This window comes from Pecten maximus, chromosome 1 (genome assembly GCF_902652985.1).
Source record: "Pecten maximus chromosome 1, xPecMax1.1, whole genome shotgun sequence".
Taxonomy (NCBI): Eukaryota; Metazoa; Mollusca; class Bivalvia; order Pectinida; family Pectinidae; genus Pecten; species Pecten maximus.
The window spans coordinates 44,347,595-44,367,472 of NC_047015.1; the positions used below are offsets into that span (position 1 = coordinate 44,347,595).

Here is a 19,878-nt window from a genome sequence, read left to right on the forward strand (position 1 = left end):
ACACAAAAATATATTTAATTATAGAAATAAACCTTTATTTGGTCTTGTTAATAAATTGGAATATCGATCAGGATTCAGTTGTTTTCTGTGCGTTAATGTCAATCAATAATCTAATAACATAAGGTTATATCTAGGAAGATTTCAAGTAGATACTTGTAAACATGATAAAACTTCTAGGAAATACCAACTATTGGGTCTTTCATTTTGAGTGAGGAAAATTTTCAAATTTTGTATTTTATAAATGGCAAGAACAAGTGTACTTTAACATAGTCTAAAGACAGCTACTGTAATAAATGATAAAATGTATATTCCATTCTTATCGTCGATTAGATATTTCTTGATAATAATACAACCTGTAACACATCATTATCTGAATGTGTCCTATTTAAGAATCAAATGTACTTAATTTGAATACAACCAACTGTAGAACACCAACTGTAATTTATTACAACAATGTTAATAACAGCAATGAATCTTGGTCGACTTTCCAGCAAACGACAGAAAATTGTAAAAAAAAAAAAAAAAATTCTATCTTCATAGAATCTATTATGGATATTGAATGAGAGTTTAGAAAATGGGACTTCGTCAAACACAATAATTGATTATGACAATTAGTTTTACTGCAATTGTTGTAGACATTATAAAGACTTAAGTACAAAGTTAGTATAACTAGGGAAAATATATGTGATGTCAATTCCATACAGTCACATGTATACACAAATTGATTGGGAATCTTATTTGAAACATAATCAATACTCCTCAACATATTTCCTAAACAGGTCACATTAATTAAATTAATAATGTTGATCTAGGAATTCCATTGTTAAATGTTTTAATGTATTAATGTCCTGTAAACTAATAAATGTTTTGAAGGCAAACTTTGATTATGTATCATGTTAAAAATGGTACATCAATTATTTAGAAAATACAATTCAACAGCATCATCAACACTACGATAAATCTTAATCTGCACCATGTAACAGTTTGATACACCTGACGACTTTTGTTATATAATTTACACCATAAAACAATCGTATAATGTCCTTCAACACTACTAAATATGCCAGACATCCTTAAATACTTCATATATAGGACTCATCATCATCGTCATTGTCAAACACAAAAACAAATATGAAACACAGCAAAAAAATATCAATTCAATACTTTTGGTGATTGTATATAATTGATTTCTGAAATATTGTTATTCCAAGAATAGAAGTACCAATAAAATTCATAATAATTCATAGAACTATTTCAACAAAACTTGGAACAGATATTTCAGAAACAATTCCCTTTCCAATGGAATTCACATTTCAATCAATTTCTAAGAACACCTGATGTGTTCTTTCTTCTCGTTTGTTACTAACATACACATTACACCAAGCACATCAACAATTCAAAATAATCAACCAATTGTACTTAAACATGGCATTTTATAGTATATGTATTTTTCAACAGTATACACTTATCTAAATAATTTATTTATATAACAGGACATACAAATAAAATAGATTTAAATGAAAATAAACAAAAAATAAAAGTATTTCTGCCTCCTCTTTGCTGCATCTGCAACACTTTTCCAGTTTCTTCCCATTGCTTTTCTTTTAATACGTAAAACTGAAGTTTAAAATTGATTCAGGGTCTGTTCACATGACATGTACAGAAATAAAAAAAATCAATAACTTGATCACAAATTGATACCTTCAATCAAATGATACACAACTCTTCCTTTCTAATTTTGAAATTATACTACATTTACTTATATGATGTAATCATGTCTATTTACATTCAAATAATAACTACTTGGTACTTAGCTAAAATGATGCATAACTGTTCATTTCGAATTTTGAAAATATAGTTGTACGTTGTATTTACAAGTATTTGATTGAATGATTAATATTTAATTTCAATATTGATAAATTTTAAAAAAAAAGTTTATATTAGCAAGCTTTCATACATGACAACCAATATCCTAAAATGTAACTATAGACTCAATCCTAAAACTACTTAAATAATACTGAAAACAAAAAATCTGCATTGCAGAGTTCAATATAATGACATAACAAATCTATATCCATTTTACTATGTAACCTTAAAATATGTTTATTCATGCATAAACACTTGCAGAAATGCATGAAATTATTGCATAGCTTTTTATTTGTGAAAATAGTTATCTACTATAATCTATTTCTTTTGTTCCTTCAAATGTAGCACTATTTCAGCACTTGCGTATATCATTTAAGTCTCTGAAGCAAGTTGTGTCGTCGGTGCCTATTTCTCCCAGTCAGATTCTAAGTGCAGAAGATAAGGCACAAATACTGGTTAATCAAAAGCTAGTCTCTGAAAAATACATCACACACACACAACATTTACAACTGTCTTCACTTCCTCCTCTCAAATATCAATAAAAATATATTTGTGCATGGTAGGGTTACATAATGTCATACAAATATTAGGAGATAATTATACAAAATCGATCACAAAATTCTATAAAATCAACTTAGTGTCACCAACATTATTTACAATACCACAAGAAAATATCTCCAAAGAGAATTTATTAACTTGTCTGTCCAAGCCAGGTGATATTTTAGGTTTCAAAATATATGGAAATAATATGCATAACTTCAGGTAATTCTATGTCAACAAAGCTTCAACAGGTAAAAAGCTGATAGATTTAATAAATGGAAATCTACTGTGAACTGCTTTTAATATATATAATCCTCTGTATTCTTCAGGTCTAATTGTGTTGAATAGTTGAAATGTTTTTTCATTAAACTATTGTACAAGCACATACAACCAGGTATCCAAATTAACCAAGCAGCCTCAACAAAGCCTGGCTATCCACAACTGCCCCACATCCTTCATACTTCTTCAGCAGACTAGCCCACATGTAGCTACTTCTTAGCAGGAACTTGTTGCCTGTATATAGAAATCTTCAATTAACACAAATTTGCACAATGGGTACATATCAATATAGACATCAGCTGTTTGTCTTGCTATTACACAATCCATGACAACAGAGTGTTAATTTCCACTCATTATACATACAGTAAAACATTCTTAAGACAAACAGGCTTAATTCAAATTTCTGCCTTTTAGTTACGAAGTAAATCAAAATTCTCAATTTTGGTCAAACTTATATATTTTTAACCCTACCAAGTATAACAAACTGTCCCCTTCACCATGGGATTCATCATAAACATGTCTTACTATTACAGTGGTAGCTTTGTTTGGTAAACTGTACTAATTTTTACTGCCAAGGTAAAACTCTATTTCATTACTGGTTTGTTCAGAGTACCAAACATCATCTCAAAAACAACAGGTACATTGTCAGTTTATTTTGTTTGTATTTTGTATATTGACCTCTACAAATTAGAGTGCCTCAATCCTGTACAAGTAAATACATAATGACAGCTGACAGGTGGCAATTATCAGCAAGCAAATAAAAAGAAATATCCATCACATTAATGTAATTCTGGAGAATTACCAAATTATTTTCATGAAAAGTTAAGATACAAGAAATGAATACAATACAGGAGATAATCTATGAGCAGAACCTACCAATGAGAACTATTCCCTTGTTGGCACGAGTTAGAGCAATATTGACCTGGCAGTGGTCATCGCTGGCGCCTAAGTGATCTTCACACCACTTCCTACTGCTGTATCTGTCAATCTTAAACTGAGGTAAGGAACGAACAGTGCTGTAGATCACATAATCCCATTCGCCACCTGAAATCAAAATAGATCATTATTGAATCTATTAAACGTATACAGTGCTCCAGATAGCCTGCGTGAATACGTATTAACGCACAATTCTTTGCAAATAATGCAAGCAAAATACTCATACTTGCATCAATAAGGCAGGCAAAATCCGGATACTCAGACGCAGAATCCAATTTTGAGCAGAATATAATTCAGATCACAGTAACGCTTGTCTGATAAGCGTGTTATTGTAAAGCGTTTATATCATTATGATAATGAATTGTAACAAAAAATGTTGATTTCCAAGCAAAAAACACAGTGTCTGCATGCAGTTTTCGCAGAAGGGAATATATTCTGAAATGGAGTCAAAACATATATCGAAGACTATAGTTCCCCAGTGACAATTATATTTTTTTTGCATAAAGATACCCTTAATAATGGTGTCTGTATATTGTATGCAATTTAAAAATCTAAATTTTATGTGGGCTCATAGAAAATTTGGTGGTCAAAGTTTGAAAGTGCAAAAATGAAATGCCACAAGGGTAGAGTAGAATCTGATGACTTTCAGCCTAAATCTTCAGGCCCTAGTGGAAGGAACTATGTGGTTTACAGACAGATTTATTTCCTTTTGACCATGAAAGCTTCTTATGCCATTTCATATAAAATCATTTCTCAGGGTTTTTGAGCAGTTCAAAATGTGAATTGTTTACAGACACAATATATATTATGATAAAAAAAGGCGATAGCTAGAAGTCATTAGAATTTGCCTTGAGGTGATCTGAAAATTGATTCAGAAATTGTGAAGTTAGTTACCATGTGCAGAAAGGACATCAGAGACTTTAATATTCTTATGGCCAGCATTCAGCAGCATCTTCTTAATTGTCTCACATTGTACTTGATACGGAGTAAGAACAATGACTTTGGACTCTGGCACACCATGACGATTTACAAACTTACTGGCTGCGGTTACCTAAACAGAAGAGCCAATAAGAGATTTCAAAGAAATGTTGAGATATCTATATAGAAAGTTTTCATGATTATTAGATTATTTTTTCGGATTCATACAAACATAATTAACTGTACAAATTTTGTTCTGTTATTTTCATTTTATAGCAATACTACTACTTGGAATGTTAAAGCAGCAAATATATTTATTTTTTTTCCTGCAAATTAAGATAGGAATCAGTTCAATGCATTACAATAAAAAGTAATTGAAATTTCCTGATTTATACATACAGCAATATTAACTTCCATGTTGTTAAGATATGAGCGTTCCAATCCTGTGTCGGTCTTGAATGCAACAGCTTCCTCCTTGCCTAACACATGACAGAAAACAAATGGCTGATTCGGTCCAGCAGGCCAGACGTTAACTTTTCCTGGAACCCGCTGTTCAACAGTCCCATACTGAAGAGTATTCTCGTAAAAATGCTCGCACGGGAAAGATGCTATTCCTTCATGCTGTATGACAGAAATGCACATAAAATCATATGTTTTAACATGTGAAAGAAGAATCTTGGTTCAAGCAACAGATTCTTTAATCTCTAATGCTAGAAATAAAGATCACATAAAAACATTGATACAAACATAAAGTAACATGCATCAAATATTTAAAACTAAAATTGTATGAAAACTTGTTGGTTTATGATGTGCTACTCCCATCTCAACATATGGAGACAAGTATTTCCCTGATCTGCATAAAAGATAGGGGCGTTTCTGTTAGCGAAGAATATTCACACCAAAATTAGTTTATTTCATGGTACCATCAATTAATACTTAGCAAGATAGAAAATGATGCAAGTCATCCATATAAAATCTATATTATGACAAATGGACAACTGGACTTTCATTGCACACTGCAGTTCCGTTATGAGAATTTTCAACAATATTATATATACTCACCATACGGTAATATTTTTTGAGCACCACTGCCCTTTCAATGTATCGCTGCAGTAAAGATGTCTTAAGGCTCAGGGTCTTAGCTGAGGAACTACCGACATTATGAGGTAGCTGAATGGCATCACCAAGGATAGTAACCTGCCGAGCGCTAGTGTGGTGAATCACAGGAGTCATAGCTTCAACTTCAGTACACATACCACAGTCGTCGATTATTATCTGTCAATAAGGATTTCATACTGCTGTTAGGGACAGTTTTTAAGACACAAACATAATATTTTTCATGAATTATCAAGATTTTTTTGTTAACTTTCATGGCCCTACAATCAAATTCTACAAATAACACTGGCATTATTATAATTATGTATGTCTCTTCCTTGTCAACAGATATAACTAGAGTAATTACATCTATTATGAACTTTTTTATCAACTGACTTTGTTCTGCTGTCAAGACGAAAACATGCAACACGTCCTAGTTTTCACCACAGTCATTCAATAAAACAAATTTCAACTTTGGATATTGGTTAACACCGTGATTCATCAAACCTACAATCCAATAATCACCTCGGCCAATAAATCAAACCTACAATCCAATAATCACCTCGGCCAATAATCAGACTTTTTGGGTTGATAAATCTTGGTTGTAACCTCATCCAAAGTCAATAATTGTTTAATATTATATTCTTTTTTATCAACAGACTATTACATCAAGAGTTAGTAACAACTAACACGTACTAGGAAACCATTAATACCTGTTCAACAGCGATGTTAGATAGCTTAGCACTGGCTGCAGTATCACATGTGCACAGAATGATCTCTGCATTGTGTATTTCTGATGCTTCAGCTTGAGACTTCATTTTACAGTACTCCTCCACTTGATCAGGTGAGATGTCATCAGGATACATTTTAAATAGCATGTCATACTCATTGATGGTCTGGCTGAATGAATTGGAACCTCGTCGGATAACATGATGTAGAGAGGTGTCATTTGGAGATGGTGAGAGAAATTCCTCTCCTAATGGTTTCTGTTCATTACTTGGAACAGTGGATCCCGGTATGGGAAATTCCTTCTGCTCAATTTCTTCACTAAACACTCTCAGTATTTTCGGACACATCTTTCCTAGATTTTGCAAGTTTGCTGAAATTAACAGTTAAGATATTACAAATGGATGAATAGACAGAAGGACCCATTATGAGTCAACTCCAGTTCAAAATAAAAATGCTTCTGTATTTCTGAAATTTACTCCAAACCTGATAAATAACCAAGACTCGTTAAAATCAACATATTTTATTCTACAATCCAGGTTCCTACCTTTTGAATACTGAGCCTTTCTGTATAATGTACTCATCTGTTATTGTAAAAGCATTGCCTAGTAGCTTGAACTTACATCAGGACAAGCACCAGTTGGGGTTATTTATGTCCCACACACATATCAAAATAATAAGAACATAAGTTTATGAGAGCTTGCCATTAAATATTTCACTTGATAGAACCAATACAGATTGAAATTGTTTACGTGCATGCTGTTTCTGGGAAAAAAAACATGCTTAAGCGACATGATATCCAATATGTAGGTTGCGCTTTTGTGAAATGAAAGTTTATTAAGAAACAAGAATACTCTTATGGTTATAATAGAACACTACTGATTTCCACCCCAAATGTAACAAGGTAACTAAAAGCAATTAAACTTAGCCAATGGTGAAATTAGCTAAAGAAAGGTGGCAAACCTCTCTTAAAGAGTCTTATATGGGAAGGAAATCCATTCTAACAACACATACCTGTTAAAACGTCAACCGACTGGTCTGTTGGCCCACACAGCAGTACCAGTAGTTTGCGGCCTCCAGAGGCATTACGTCGAGACAGTAAGTAAGCTAGGTAGCTTGCTATGAGTGATTTGCCAGAGGCTACAGGACCCTGTATAGCAGTGAAGCGTTGTTGGAGACTCATTCTTACAGCATTGATCTGGTCATCAGCAAGTCTTGGTATGCCTGTCACTAGCAGTTGTAACAAAGTTTCTGCATCACTATTACCTGGAAATTAAAAAACGAACGATTACTTTAGGAATGTTTTAAGAGTGGAATGGACTTTCACTGTGGTATTGTAATGGTTGTACAATTGTATATATATTAACAGAACAGGGAATATCTATTGGAACTTTCGTTCACGGTTTAAGACAGTTTAGATGCATGGTAAACACTGTCATAAGTGCCATATATAAATGAATCGTATTCAAACTAGATGATGCATTTTTTGTTTTTGTTTTTATTATAACAGGGAGGGGTGGTGGTATTCTCAATGATGAATGTTTAACTGAATGTCCACATTACAGACAACAAACATTTAGGTGTCTACTCAACTTTTCCATTATGAAAGTTTTAAGTTGAACACCGATACAAAAACTATTTGCCTTCATTTTATTTTAGGTTTTCTTTGCTTTTCTGTGAGACACACTTCCTTGTTTAATATCCAGAATATAATACATCAAATATCAGCAAACTACTTGCATAAAACATCAATCTGTTACAAATAATCAAACTTACCTGTAGATCCATCAACTCTTCCACATACAATATCATGAGCAAGTTGGGATGCTTCTGTTAACAGCTGCACAGAATATTCCATTAACCTGAGATACAACACAAAATACATAACACCATCAATATATTAAGTGTTGTAACTTAGTATTAAATATAACATGCTTAATGATTGTGGACACTTCATGAATATCAAATAATATATTGATAAATTATTCCTTGTGTGAACTCTCAATTCTGATCTATTTTTTCAGATTTTTTGGTAGTATATTATCTCATTTGTGGTAGTAAAGTACATGTACCTTATATCCTACGTATATATATACTGTTCCAATCAGGATTTACTAGCAACAACTAATTAGCACTGGCTGAAGACACCCCACTATCCCAAGAGAAAAATATACATGCATATGAAATTAAACAGTACATAAGACTAACCCCAGACAAATCAATGCATGCTCAACAAAGGGTCATAATTATGTATATATATATTGAAAGCATAAACACATGGTATTCAAAACTTTTATATTTCCCTAATAAATGTTTAACTTTATACTTTGAGAAAACACCCAGGATGCTAAAACTTCACCATATGCACATTCCTTGTGAAGACATTTTAATCTTGATTTTCCAAAAGGGTTCCACATATAGGTTTATGCTGCAACTTTACCAGTAATGCCAAAAATATAGTCCTTATAATATTCTTAATATGTCTTTAATGTACATGTCTATTTACAAATAAATGAATATTGTTATATATTAAGGTATTTTTTTTAATTACCTGTCATGCTTGGTCTTTGGAATCCATTCCAGAGTACAAAGAAGTGTGCTGGCCTGGGGGCCGAATAACTGTGAAGGAATAGTGGAACTACTGTGCATCAGGACAACATTAACCACAATATTATCACGGACTCTACTGACTGACACAATCTGACAATGTCCTACCCAACATATGGGCATACCATTGTTAACTAACAATGCAACACTTTCACTCAAGCTGGGGTCATCTGCTATCTCCAAGTTGTTGTATCGCACGCATGCATAGTTCTGAAAATAGCTTGATGCTAGCTTAGCATTTCCAGGAGAAAAAATGTCATCGAGGTTGACATCGTTCGTAACTATAAACTGACGTTCCAAGCAGAAAGTGAATGGTACTGTAAAACTGGCTACAATCTTTGAAGTTCCAGCAAACTTTTCTTCCTTCCATTCCATACATAGATTTTTTACGACGACTGATTGACTTGATGTTACGGCATTATGAGCGGATTCTAAGCCTAGAACAGGCAGCCATAATTGTTGGTAAGAAGCTACATCTGGGTATGCTGTATTATCTGCTGGAGAAACATTGCTTTGGGAAAAACATTTGAGTGGATCTTCTCGGTGCTCTAGACAGACTTCTAGACTAGGAGTTAAGCTCAGTAACTGTACAGAAGGGGTGATGAGGCCGTTACGTAACTGAGCTGACATTTGCACCTGTACGACATCACAGGTAGAGAGATTCAACGTAAAGTCTGCGTAGTGTTTTATCTTGCCATTTATCTTATTACCTACAGACACATCTACCACATATCCTTCACTCTGAGCAGGCTGCTTAACATGAGGTCGCACTGATGTAACTGCACTTTGTAGCTTCTGCATGTTTTCCTCGCGAATTGCACTCAGTAACCTTTGCCATTGGAATGCTGGAATTCTGGATATAAATCGGCTAGGATTTAGAACTTCGGTGGACACATTAGTTAGATCCCTGGTAATCTTAGATGTTACATCATAAATCCTATCTTGCCAGGTCAATTGAACACTTCTATTTTCATCAAGCCTAGGTTTCTCTGATGTTTGCAATGAAGGTAGCTGGATCCTGTTGTGGCTGTTAGGGATATCACCAATGGTTTGAAAGCACAACTGAATGTCATTTTCATCAAGATTCCTTATGATTGGATGTAGTACAAGTGGACGGGCTTTAAGAGCAGAGCTCAGATAGAGACTATGTACAGCTTTATCATAAGAATCAGAACATCGATTAACTGCTGTCAGATGTATACAAAGGGACTGGATTTCTTGCTGACTGTAAACAGAAGGCTGATCTTCAATTACTGCCGTTATCAAGCGAGTTACAACCAGATCAACATACCTAGAGATAGGCTTGGTGAAAGAGACATATGGAGAAAGATTAAGTGAGCTGTATCCCTGGTCAGCTTCAGTAGTATCTCCTGAACAGACAAAGACAGGTGGATTCTGGATTTCATGTAGTTTAGATAAAGCAAGCATCAACTGAGGATGATATTCTGGTTCTATCACATAACTTTGAGAGTAAGCAATTTCACCAGCATCTGCTGCATGGCATAAGGATTCCCAAAGAATACTCAACATCTCGAAAGGATCCTGTGGCTTCTTTCCCAGTTGTCGGATGTAATTCATAATGCAGGTGCATGCTAGCTTACAGTTACAGGTTGCAGAACCATCCAGGAATGGCTTTGTCAAGGCTATGGAATTCACTGCATCAGCTGCATATTCTTGCATCCACCTATTTCTGTCTACTGGTTTTGGTCGTTTCTGACATTTGAGGAGAGTAGTAGAAGGAAATTTGTCAACAAGCAGCTTGGCTACCTGATGATCAGTCTTCAACATAATTTCCTGTGCTATGAGGTGGGCTTCTGGAGTCAGTTTCTCTCGTGTTTTAAGGTCGTGATATTTACTGGCATTCCCTAGCCTTTCTTTTCTCCATATCATACAGATGTGATAGAGGACAAGCAAACAACTCTTCAGGTAATCGGCGCCTGCCCCAGGATCATTCAGCGTCTCTTGTACTTCCTGGTATGTAAATATACACTTCGTGTTGATCACAGATTTCTTTGTCTGAATTTTAGTTACCTCTCCAGCAGCAGAAACATTCATGTACACTGAAAGGGCTAGACGATCTTCACCTGGTTTTAGACTACATAACTCTGACCCTAGTCTCTCAGGGAGCATACTGACTGTGCTATTCGGTGTACTGAAAGAAGTTCCACGTGACCTGGCTTCTTTGTCTACTATACTGTCCTTCTTGACATAGTATCCAACATCAGCCACATGAACACCTATCGAATAGCTTCCATCACCTAACTCTTCTACACTAAGAGCATTGCTGATGCTTTCAACACCAGGCGAGTCGATTGAGAAAGTCCAATCTTGCCTGATATCATGACGTATACGAATCTCATGATCTGGAATGGTGTAAGTTTGGGGATACTTGGTATTGATCTCTCCTTCAACTTCTGTTTTGAACACCCTTCTTGGGATGTTGTGCTCTACATTGAGAACCTGCAAACCTAAATCCACCTTTGTACCTGCTGGTATATAGCCCACAACAACACCGATGGGTAAGGAAAATGTTGTGTCCCATTTCAGGTACTGCACCACAAAGAGTTTATCAGACGGCTTTGTGCAATCCAATTCCACCAACTCATGAAAAGCCAGAGTTTTGCTCTGTGAATAGCGATAGACACACACCAAATTACAGTTTACATTTTCCACATTTGATGGTGTCAAGAGGTTGTATATGCAAGGGACGCCTTGATTTATGGGCCACATAAGACCGGTATTATCAGCTGAGGCCGTACACACAAACAGTCTGTTCTTTATATCCATACTCCTCCTAAGTACGCCTACAACCTTGCCTTGTGGACAACCATCTACAGGTTCTGCTGTGTCTGACGACGAAAGCTGCACTACTACATCATCCATATCAAATGCACGACCACAATGCTGTCTGGTGTTGATAAGAATTTTGCTGTAGGGTAAAGACGAATCATGGACCTCAGCATACATTTTAGACCTGGACATAACTCTCAAAGTACAGAGTTTGAACTGATTTGGTTGGACTTTCAGCAAATTTAGCAGGTTCTTTTCATTGAAAACAGAGGGATAAATTTCATCCTCTGGTTCCTCATCCGCAGTTTTACCAACATGCAATACAGCATGCTCATCTTCCTCTCGAATCTTGTAATCATTGTAATTGACTGATCCTGCTGATTCTTTGGCCAGTTGCTTAATAACATCTTCTGCATCTGCTAAGTCATTAACATCAAGGTTATTTAGGTAGTCCTCAAAACTAGTCTGCCTCTGTATGACAGTGTCGAATCCATTCGTGTGGCCGCTGAGTATCTGGGCTACATTGCCAGCTGGGACCTCCCACTGGCCATCTGAACTTGCAGGCACAGACTGCCTCATGTCAATATCTGGATTTGCATTTTGTCGTCGCTGGCTCACAATCTCCATCATGCGGTCTTTAGCTGATGAGTTGAGCAAGTTGGATACTTGTTGCTTGACAGTATTAAGCGTAACTGTTGAAGGATGGATGCTCTTCATATTATCACAGTGCTTAAGGAACAGCCTCCACACATTTACACACTCTCCCACAGCACAGAGGGCTACTGGATCTCCTATAACAGCGACAAAGGACTGGGCACGGGTCAGTGCAGTATTGAGTAGTTTGGAATCCGACAGAAATCCAAAGTCACTTTCTTCGATTGTATTTGCGCTAGCTGTTGTCGGGGACTCTAAAATGCTGCATGTCCTCACAGTAGAGAGAAAAAGGGCTCGGAATTCTTTTCCTGCAAAACAAATCAATATATTTTACTTTTAACATTTTTCATATATACCCGGGCGGGCCCATTGCTTATATGTCTAGTCAATAGATTTATTACCAAGTGAACTACTCTTGCTTCCCAATAAGATAAACTTTTCAATTTCCAGTGAAATTATATCAATGAGTCAATGCTAGATTGGTGCATTTAACACAAATCTTTTGCTTTAACTACATACCTTGCACGTTGTTGACCCGTTCTACGGTGACAGACCCTAGCTCTGGGTGTCGTTTTCTGAGGGATTTACGGATCAACTGGACCTAATTTGGAAATAAAAGATTAATCTATTATAGGGAACTAGATCTAAATTAAGCACCACAGTACCATAGTATCGATTATCAAAAAGCTTAATATTTCATAATCAGGAAAACTAGGTCAGTTAACCTGTTCTAAGAAACTGTTTTGTCCCAGCAATTTAAAGTTACATTTCATGTTCAATTTGGAATGTTAGCTTTATGAAAGATACTGCAACAAATATTTAAATATTTTATTTTTGATACTGTTTCATAAGTCTAATTGTAACATTCAAACTATAGTGACTATTTTTGCTTTTTAATAGCATTTAAATTTGAAAACTTTTTATATTTTTATTTTCTGATATATATGCAATTTTAAGTACGATTCAACTCCTGAATATCATGGCCAAAATCTTTCGGTCAAAATGTCAAATCAGGTGTTTGGACTAGAGGAAACAGGCTAATCATTTTTGTTCTTCAATATTTCCTACAAAAACTTACTAAATAAGTATATATATAATCTATATGGCTACCTGATCAAAATATGGTGTGACAACTCCAATATCCTTTGCTTGGCGAGGTCCCCATTCCTGGGGCCAGCTGTGGAAGAGTTCTTCTACTCGTTCAACAATCTCCTGGATTTCGGAGAGATTGTAGAATGATGTGCCATCTCTATCCTGCATCTCCCGTCCCTGAACAGCGTAGAATGTCAATGGTGTGATTGTCAACACTGATGGCAGTTTAGCCTGTGACTCAAGCTTGTCAGGACCTCCATAGAATATGGCAGAGATGAATCGGAGAATCTCGTGTTTGGAGCGGTAGTTTATGTTTAGGAGTATATTGACAGGGCTGGCCTGGTCAATCTTGCTGGAATGAGAGTCATAATACTGGTAGAGCCTCTCCAACAGAGAAATGTGAAAGTTTTGGTTACGAGCTTCCTTGCTGTACACTTTCGGACTGATTTGTTTGTGGTCACCAGCTAACACTACACATGTTTTTTCATTGCAAAGAGATAATGGCATGATGGTTTCTACCTCTAATGCCTGCGCTGCTTCGTCAATGAAGACATGAGTGAAGTGACCATGAAGACCAAGGTTGGTAAGCACCAGTGATGTGGACAGAGTTACAATAACTATCTGATGAAGTTCAATGTCCTCGCGTGTTGGCATTCCAAAGGCACTACAGTCTGGTGTGAGCAGACAGAAGGGTTTCACGTCTCTGTTAACTGTGTTGATACGCCTTTCTTTGAAGTATATTCTCCTCAGTTTTATATTAGGGTGTTTCTTCAGGAAAGGTCCCAGGTGTTTCAGGATGTACAAATCTGCAGCACTACATAAAGAAATATGATTACAGTAACTGATTTGTTGCAGATATGATCACAAAATGATCACCAATTACAGCACATTTATTTTACCAATTAATCATACAGATTACTGAATATTTTACTTCGTATTGAAGATAAATTCTGAATATCAAATTTGAAACCTCATCTCTTTAAGGAATAGCCACCTTCATTTGCAAGCCCTTTTTTATTCATCTTACAGTTTATCACAGAGCAGTTACAGAGAACTCACATGGCAATCTGGCCAAATAACAATGTTTTGGCCAAATCCCACCACTTGTACAAATTTGAGTCTCTACCATCTAATATATATCGGTAATGTTTCCAGTAAAACTGAAATATGGTGAAATTTTGTTCAGTGGTTACCCTAAAATAGAAATTTCAATGAAATCTTTGATAGAAGAACAGTGGATGCTGGCGTATGGCAAAAACTCAACATGCTTCTTCAGACCAGGTTAGCTAACAAAGCATTCTTTAGTATTTACCTGTTTGATTGAGCACAAATGAGAATCCTTGCTGTTGGCTTTTCCTTCAGCAGTACCATTGCTGCCTGTGCAATGGTCTCGGTCTTCCCTGTACCAAAAGGACCATACATGACAAATGGAGGGGTGTACCCAGACCTCTGGGCAACAATGTGTTTCACAGCCTGGATCTGTTCAACATTCAAGATGTCCGAGCTGAAAGGTATAATATAGGTAATGGATCACCAACATGATAAAATGCACCACTAACATTTATCTTAGTAACTATAGATTTCACATGACAACTACATGTTTGGAATCTTAGTAACTACAGATTTCACATGGCAACTACATGTTTGAAATCTTAGTAACTACAGATTTCACATGTCAACTACATGTTTGAAATCTTAGTAACTACAGATTTCACATGTCAACTACATGTTTGGAATCTTAGTAACTACACTCTTATTTCACATATCATCTCCGCATCCTGAATACCTAGAGCTCTGAACTTTTACAGAACAGTTAAAATACATCGTATGATTCATACAACTTTTCAACACAAAATAAAACACATTTCAGTTCTTTTCAAGTTTGTTTTATACAAATTTTACTACATGGCATGGATATAAATAACCACAGCACACTGAAACAGTGAAGTAATATTGGATGACCAAATTTGTATGTTGTTGAATTATTGAAAGCAATGCAGATGATACCAACATCATTATAGAACAGATCAGAAAAGCTAAATATATAAAGTAAAACAAGGTAAAACTTCATCGTTATAGTTACAGATGTGAGTGGGATACTAAAAGTGACTATACAGTCAAACCTGCTCTAACGACCCCCTGTATATAACGACTGCCTGTCTATAACGACCGGTTTAAGATTCCCCGTGAGATTTTACTATATAACGACCCTCTGTATAGCGACTACCTGTCTAATGTGGCTAACGACCAATGATTTCGGCACGGCGGTCGCTAATTTGTTTTCTATAGCGACCGATTTCTGTCAGCCATCTTCTGCTCTCGGCAGTCATCCCTCATAAAATCCCCGGAAAATTCAGACACATCGACCCTGGCTTGATTATACAAACAAAGGACCACCACAACCCTGGCCTGAGTATATAAACAAAAGACCCCTACCACCTGTTAGCCTATAATTACTGTAGCTGCCCTGGCCTGGGGCTCAGTAAGAGAGGAGTCGGGTCACCATGCGTGTCGGTATTACATTACAACTGTGCACAGGTGGCTTCATTTGACACGGTCAGTTAATTTTGTGATTACAACTAGGATACATCACTTCAATAACAAACACTGGTCATATCTGTCAACAAGATTTACTCACATGAAAGCCAATAATGCCTTTCTTAATCGTAGCTGTCGGTACTAGCGTTTGCACTGCCGCCATCTTTAATTAGTCAATACTAATAACAAGAGGCCCATGGGCCTTAACGGTCACCTGAGATTTGAAATATTTCAGTTTATTTAATTGACCCTTTTTGCCCCCCCCCCCCCCCCCCCCTATCAGCCCCTAGGGGTCAGTCAGGGCCAACATATGCATATTATTAAACTTTCATTCCATGCTGAAAATGTTAACCAGAATGAATTCCAATAGAAATCAAAACTAATCAGTCAAAAATGTGACTTCCTTATATAAACTATAGTAAAATTTACCCCCTCCCCAGGGGTAAACTTGTGACCCCAGGGTCATGAAATTTAAAATTTCAATAAAGCATCATAAGACCCTTCAAACTATAAAGAGTATTTGATTCCACCTTATTTCAGTCTTGAGAAGAAGATTTTTGAAATTTCAGTCAATTTGGCCCTTTTAAGCCCTGCCCATCAGCCCCGGGGGGTCAGTCAGGGCCAACATGTGCATGCCATCAAACTGTCATCCCATGCTGACAATGTGTACAAAATTAGAATGAATTCCAAAACAAATAAAACAAATAAAAGTCAAAAATGTGATTTCCCTATATAAACTATAGTAAAGTTTACCCCCGCCCCAGGGGCAAACTTGAGACCCCAGGGTCATGAAATTCACAATTTTGGTAAAGCACCTTCAGACCCTGCCATCTATGAAGTGTATTTGATTCTATCATATCTGAGAGTAGAGAAGAAGATTTGTGAAATTTCAGTCAATTTGGCCCTTTTTAGCCCCGCCCATCAGCCCCTGGGGGTCAGTCAGGGCCAACATGTGCATGCCATCAAACTGTCATCCCATGCTGACAATGTTTACAAAATTAGAATGAATTCCAATAGAAATAAAATAAATTAAAGTCAAAAAAGTGATATCCCTATATAAACTATAGTAAAGTTTAGCCCCTCCCCAGGGGCAAACGTGAAACCCCTGGGTCATGAAATTTACAATTTTGGTAAAACACCTTAAGACCCTTCCATCTATAAAGAGTGTTTGATTCCAGCATATCTGAGAGTAGAGAAGAAGATTTTTGAAGTTTCAGTCAATTTGGCCCTTTTTAGCCCCGCCCATCAGCCCCTGGAGGTCAGTCAGGGCCAACATGTGCATGCCATCAAACTGTCATCCCATGCTGACAATGTTTACAAAATTAGAATGAATTCCAATAGAAATAAAATCAATTAAGTCAAAAATGTGATTTCCCTATATAAACTATAGTAAAGTTTAGCCCCTCCCCAGGGACAAACGTGAAACCCCTGGGTCATGAAATTTACAATTTTGGTAAAGCACCTTAAGACCCTTCCATCTATGAAGAATGTTTGATTCCAGCATATCTGAGAGTAGAGAAGAAGATTTGACCCTTTTTGGCCCCGCCCCTCAGGCCCCTGGGGGGTGGGGACCATATAATTTACAATTTTGGTTGACCTTTAGCCATAGAAGCTTCCTCCTAAATTTCATAGAATTTGGTTGGTGGGTTTTGGAGAAGAAGTCGAAAATGTAAATTGTTTACGGACGGACGACGGACGACGGACGACGCACGACGACGGACAAAAGGGGATTAGAATAGGTCACTTGAGACTTTGTCTCAGGTGACCTAAAAAGTCGTAAACTGACACAAATATCCGGATTTCAATGTGGGTAAAAAAAAAAAAAATTTTGGTTTTAAGAAGTAAGACTATAACACAAAATAATTAGTAGTAACACAAATATAATTAATTAATTCATTATTGTGTATTCTTTTTCTTTATTCATGAAAGAAAGGGAAATAATTTGATAGATACATATAGCATTATTTCAGAACAAAATATTAAAAAAAAATTATCCATAAGACCATTTTGAGTTATATTTTGTGTTTGGGTCCACAAATCATTAAATATTAAACCCTTCAGATTTATAAAGTTTATGCATTTATTTAACTTCTGACTGGTCTTCTGAATGCCCTGTTCAATGACAATTTATTTATGGCAGTTTTAAGTAAATTGGTTGGTGCAATAATTTTGACCTGTCTATAAAGGCAACCTGTCTATAGTGACCGTTTTTCTGTCTCCCCTTGGGCAGTCGCTATAGACAGGTTTGACTGTATGTTTGGAATCTTAGTAACTACAGATTTCACATGGCAACTACATGTTTGAAATCTTAGTAACTACAGATTTCACATGTCAACTACATGTTTGAAATCTTAGTAACTACAGATTTCACATGTCAACTACATGTTTGGAATCTTAGTAACTACACTATTATTTCACATATATCATCTCCGCATCCTGAATACCTAGAGCTCTTCACTTTTACAGAACAGTTAAAATACATCGTATGATTCATACAACTTTTCAACACAAAATAAAACACATTTCAGTTCTTTTCAAGTTTCTTTTATACAAATTTTACTACATGGCATGGATATAAATAACCACAGCACACTGAAACAGTGAAGTAATATTGGATGACCAAATTTGTATGTTGTTGAATTATTGAAAGCAATGCAGATGATACCAACATCATTATAGAACAGATCAGAAAAGCTAAATATATAAAGTAAAACAAGGTAAAACTTCATCGTTATAGTTACAGATGTGAGTGGGATACTAAAAGAGACTATAGGTCGAAGTTCTTTGCTAGGGTTGGGCCAAAATAAAAAATATAGTTGGTTTGGCATAACCCGCCCGACCCAGAAAAAATGTGCCTAATCAGAAAATTTTATTGTGAAAAATACAACTTTTTGGGGTTTTTTTTGGAATTACTTGACTGTTCCGGATATTTATGTCAAGAAGTTGCTTTGCAAGTTCAAAAATATGTCTCGCAAACCCAAATAAGCTTGGTGTGTGTTTCTTTTGTTTAAGATCACAAAATAAATAATGATTTCCAAACAGTTTATATTCTGGTTTGTCTTTGTATTGAAGGTTGAAAATCTGTTTTCAGAACTGAATAAAAAAGTTCAGCACTACCTACCTACCCATATGTAAAACCCCCTGGTCAGGCTACAGCAAAGTGAGCAAACCCAAGATATTTTTAAAGAAGGCCTTGCTCTTAAATATCATATAAAGAACTAAACGAATGAATTTGCTGGTTACCTGACTTTGAGGTCATGTCTTTCACTCCACAACGGTCTGTATTTGGAGATATCTGGGAAGACTACGTCAGTGGTGTTCATCTTGTCAATGGCAAACTGCATCATACAAAAGTGCATGCGGTCCATCTGGAACTGAATCTCCACTTCTATGCTCATGTTCCTCCTAAGGTTCAGCTGACTTACACATGCCTTGGACAAACACAGGTAAATGTACTCTTTCCCTCTCCCATCATAATCAAAATTGTCTTTCCTTACAATGGCTGCCTCAAACACCTTTTTGCTGCTATCGTTTGTGGGTGCAATCAAAACCTTACGAACACTGCTCAAGATGAGTTTGCCTGCATCAGTGTCTTCTGTCAGATAGTCATTAAGTGGTACCTTAGCAAACAGCTCTCCAGTGTGAGCATACAGGTAAGTGTCCTCCTCAATACCTCCTACACAGTCGATTGTCACCTCTAGATTGTACCTGAATATAAATATTTAAATTATATAAAGCAACAAACTATTTCAAATATTCTATTAAATATTAGTCAATTTGCATTAAATATGTCCATAGCAACTCAATTTCTCACTCCCTGAACTTCACCGTGGCCTT

At 36.0% G+C, this 19,878-nt stretch overlaps 1 protein-coding gene across 1 annotated transcript in view; it reads right to left on the reverse strand.

Annotated features, from left to right (window-relative positions):
* Nucleotides 1-9: 9 nt before the first annotated feature.
* Nucleotides 10-19,878, reverse strand: part of LOC117344732 (helicase with zinc finger domain 2-like) — a 50,868-nt gene continuing 30,999 nt past the window's right edge. The window contains 13 exon segments of the mRNA XM_033907591.1: nucleotides 10-2,919; nucleotides 3,562-3,729; nucleotides 4,516-4,672; nucleotides 4,939-5,160; nucleotides 5,602-5,814; nucleotides 6,348-6,733; nucleotides 7,375-7,626; nucleotides 8,137-8,222; nucleotides 8,912-12,719; nucleotides 12,931-13,012; nucleotides 13,522-14,317; nucleotides 14,816-15,007; nucleotides 19,285-19,749. Coding sequence (XP_033763482.1) covers nucleotides 2,810-2,919; nucleotides 3,562-3,729; nucleotides 4,516-4,672; nucleotides 4,939-5,160; nucleotides 5,602-5,814; nucleotides 6,348-6,733; nucleotides 7,375-7,626; nucleotides 8,137-8,222; nucleotides 8,912-12,719; nucleotides 12,931-13,012; nucleotides 13,522-14,317; nucleotides 14,816-15,007; nucleotides 19,285-19,749 — 6,937 coding nt within the window. The 3' untranslated portion in view covers nucleotides 10-2,809.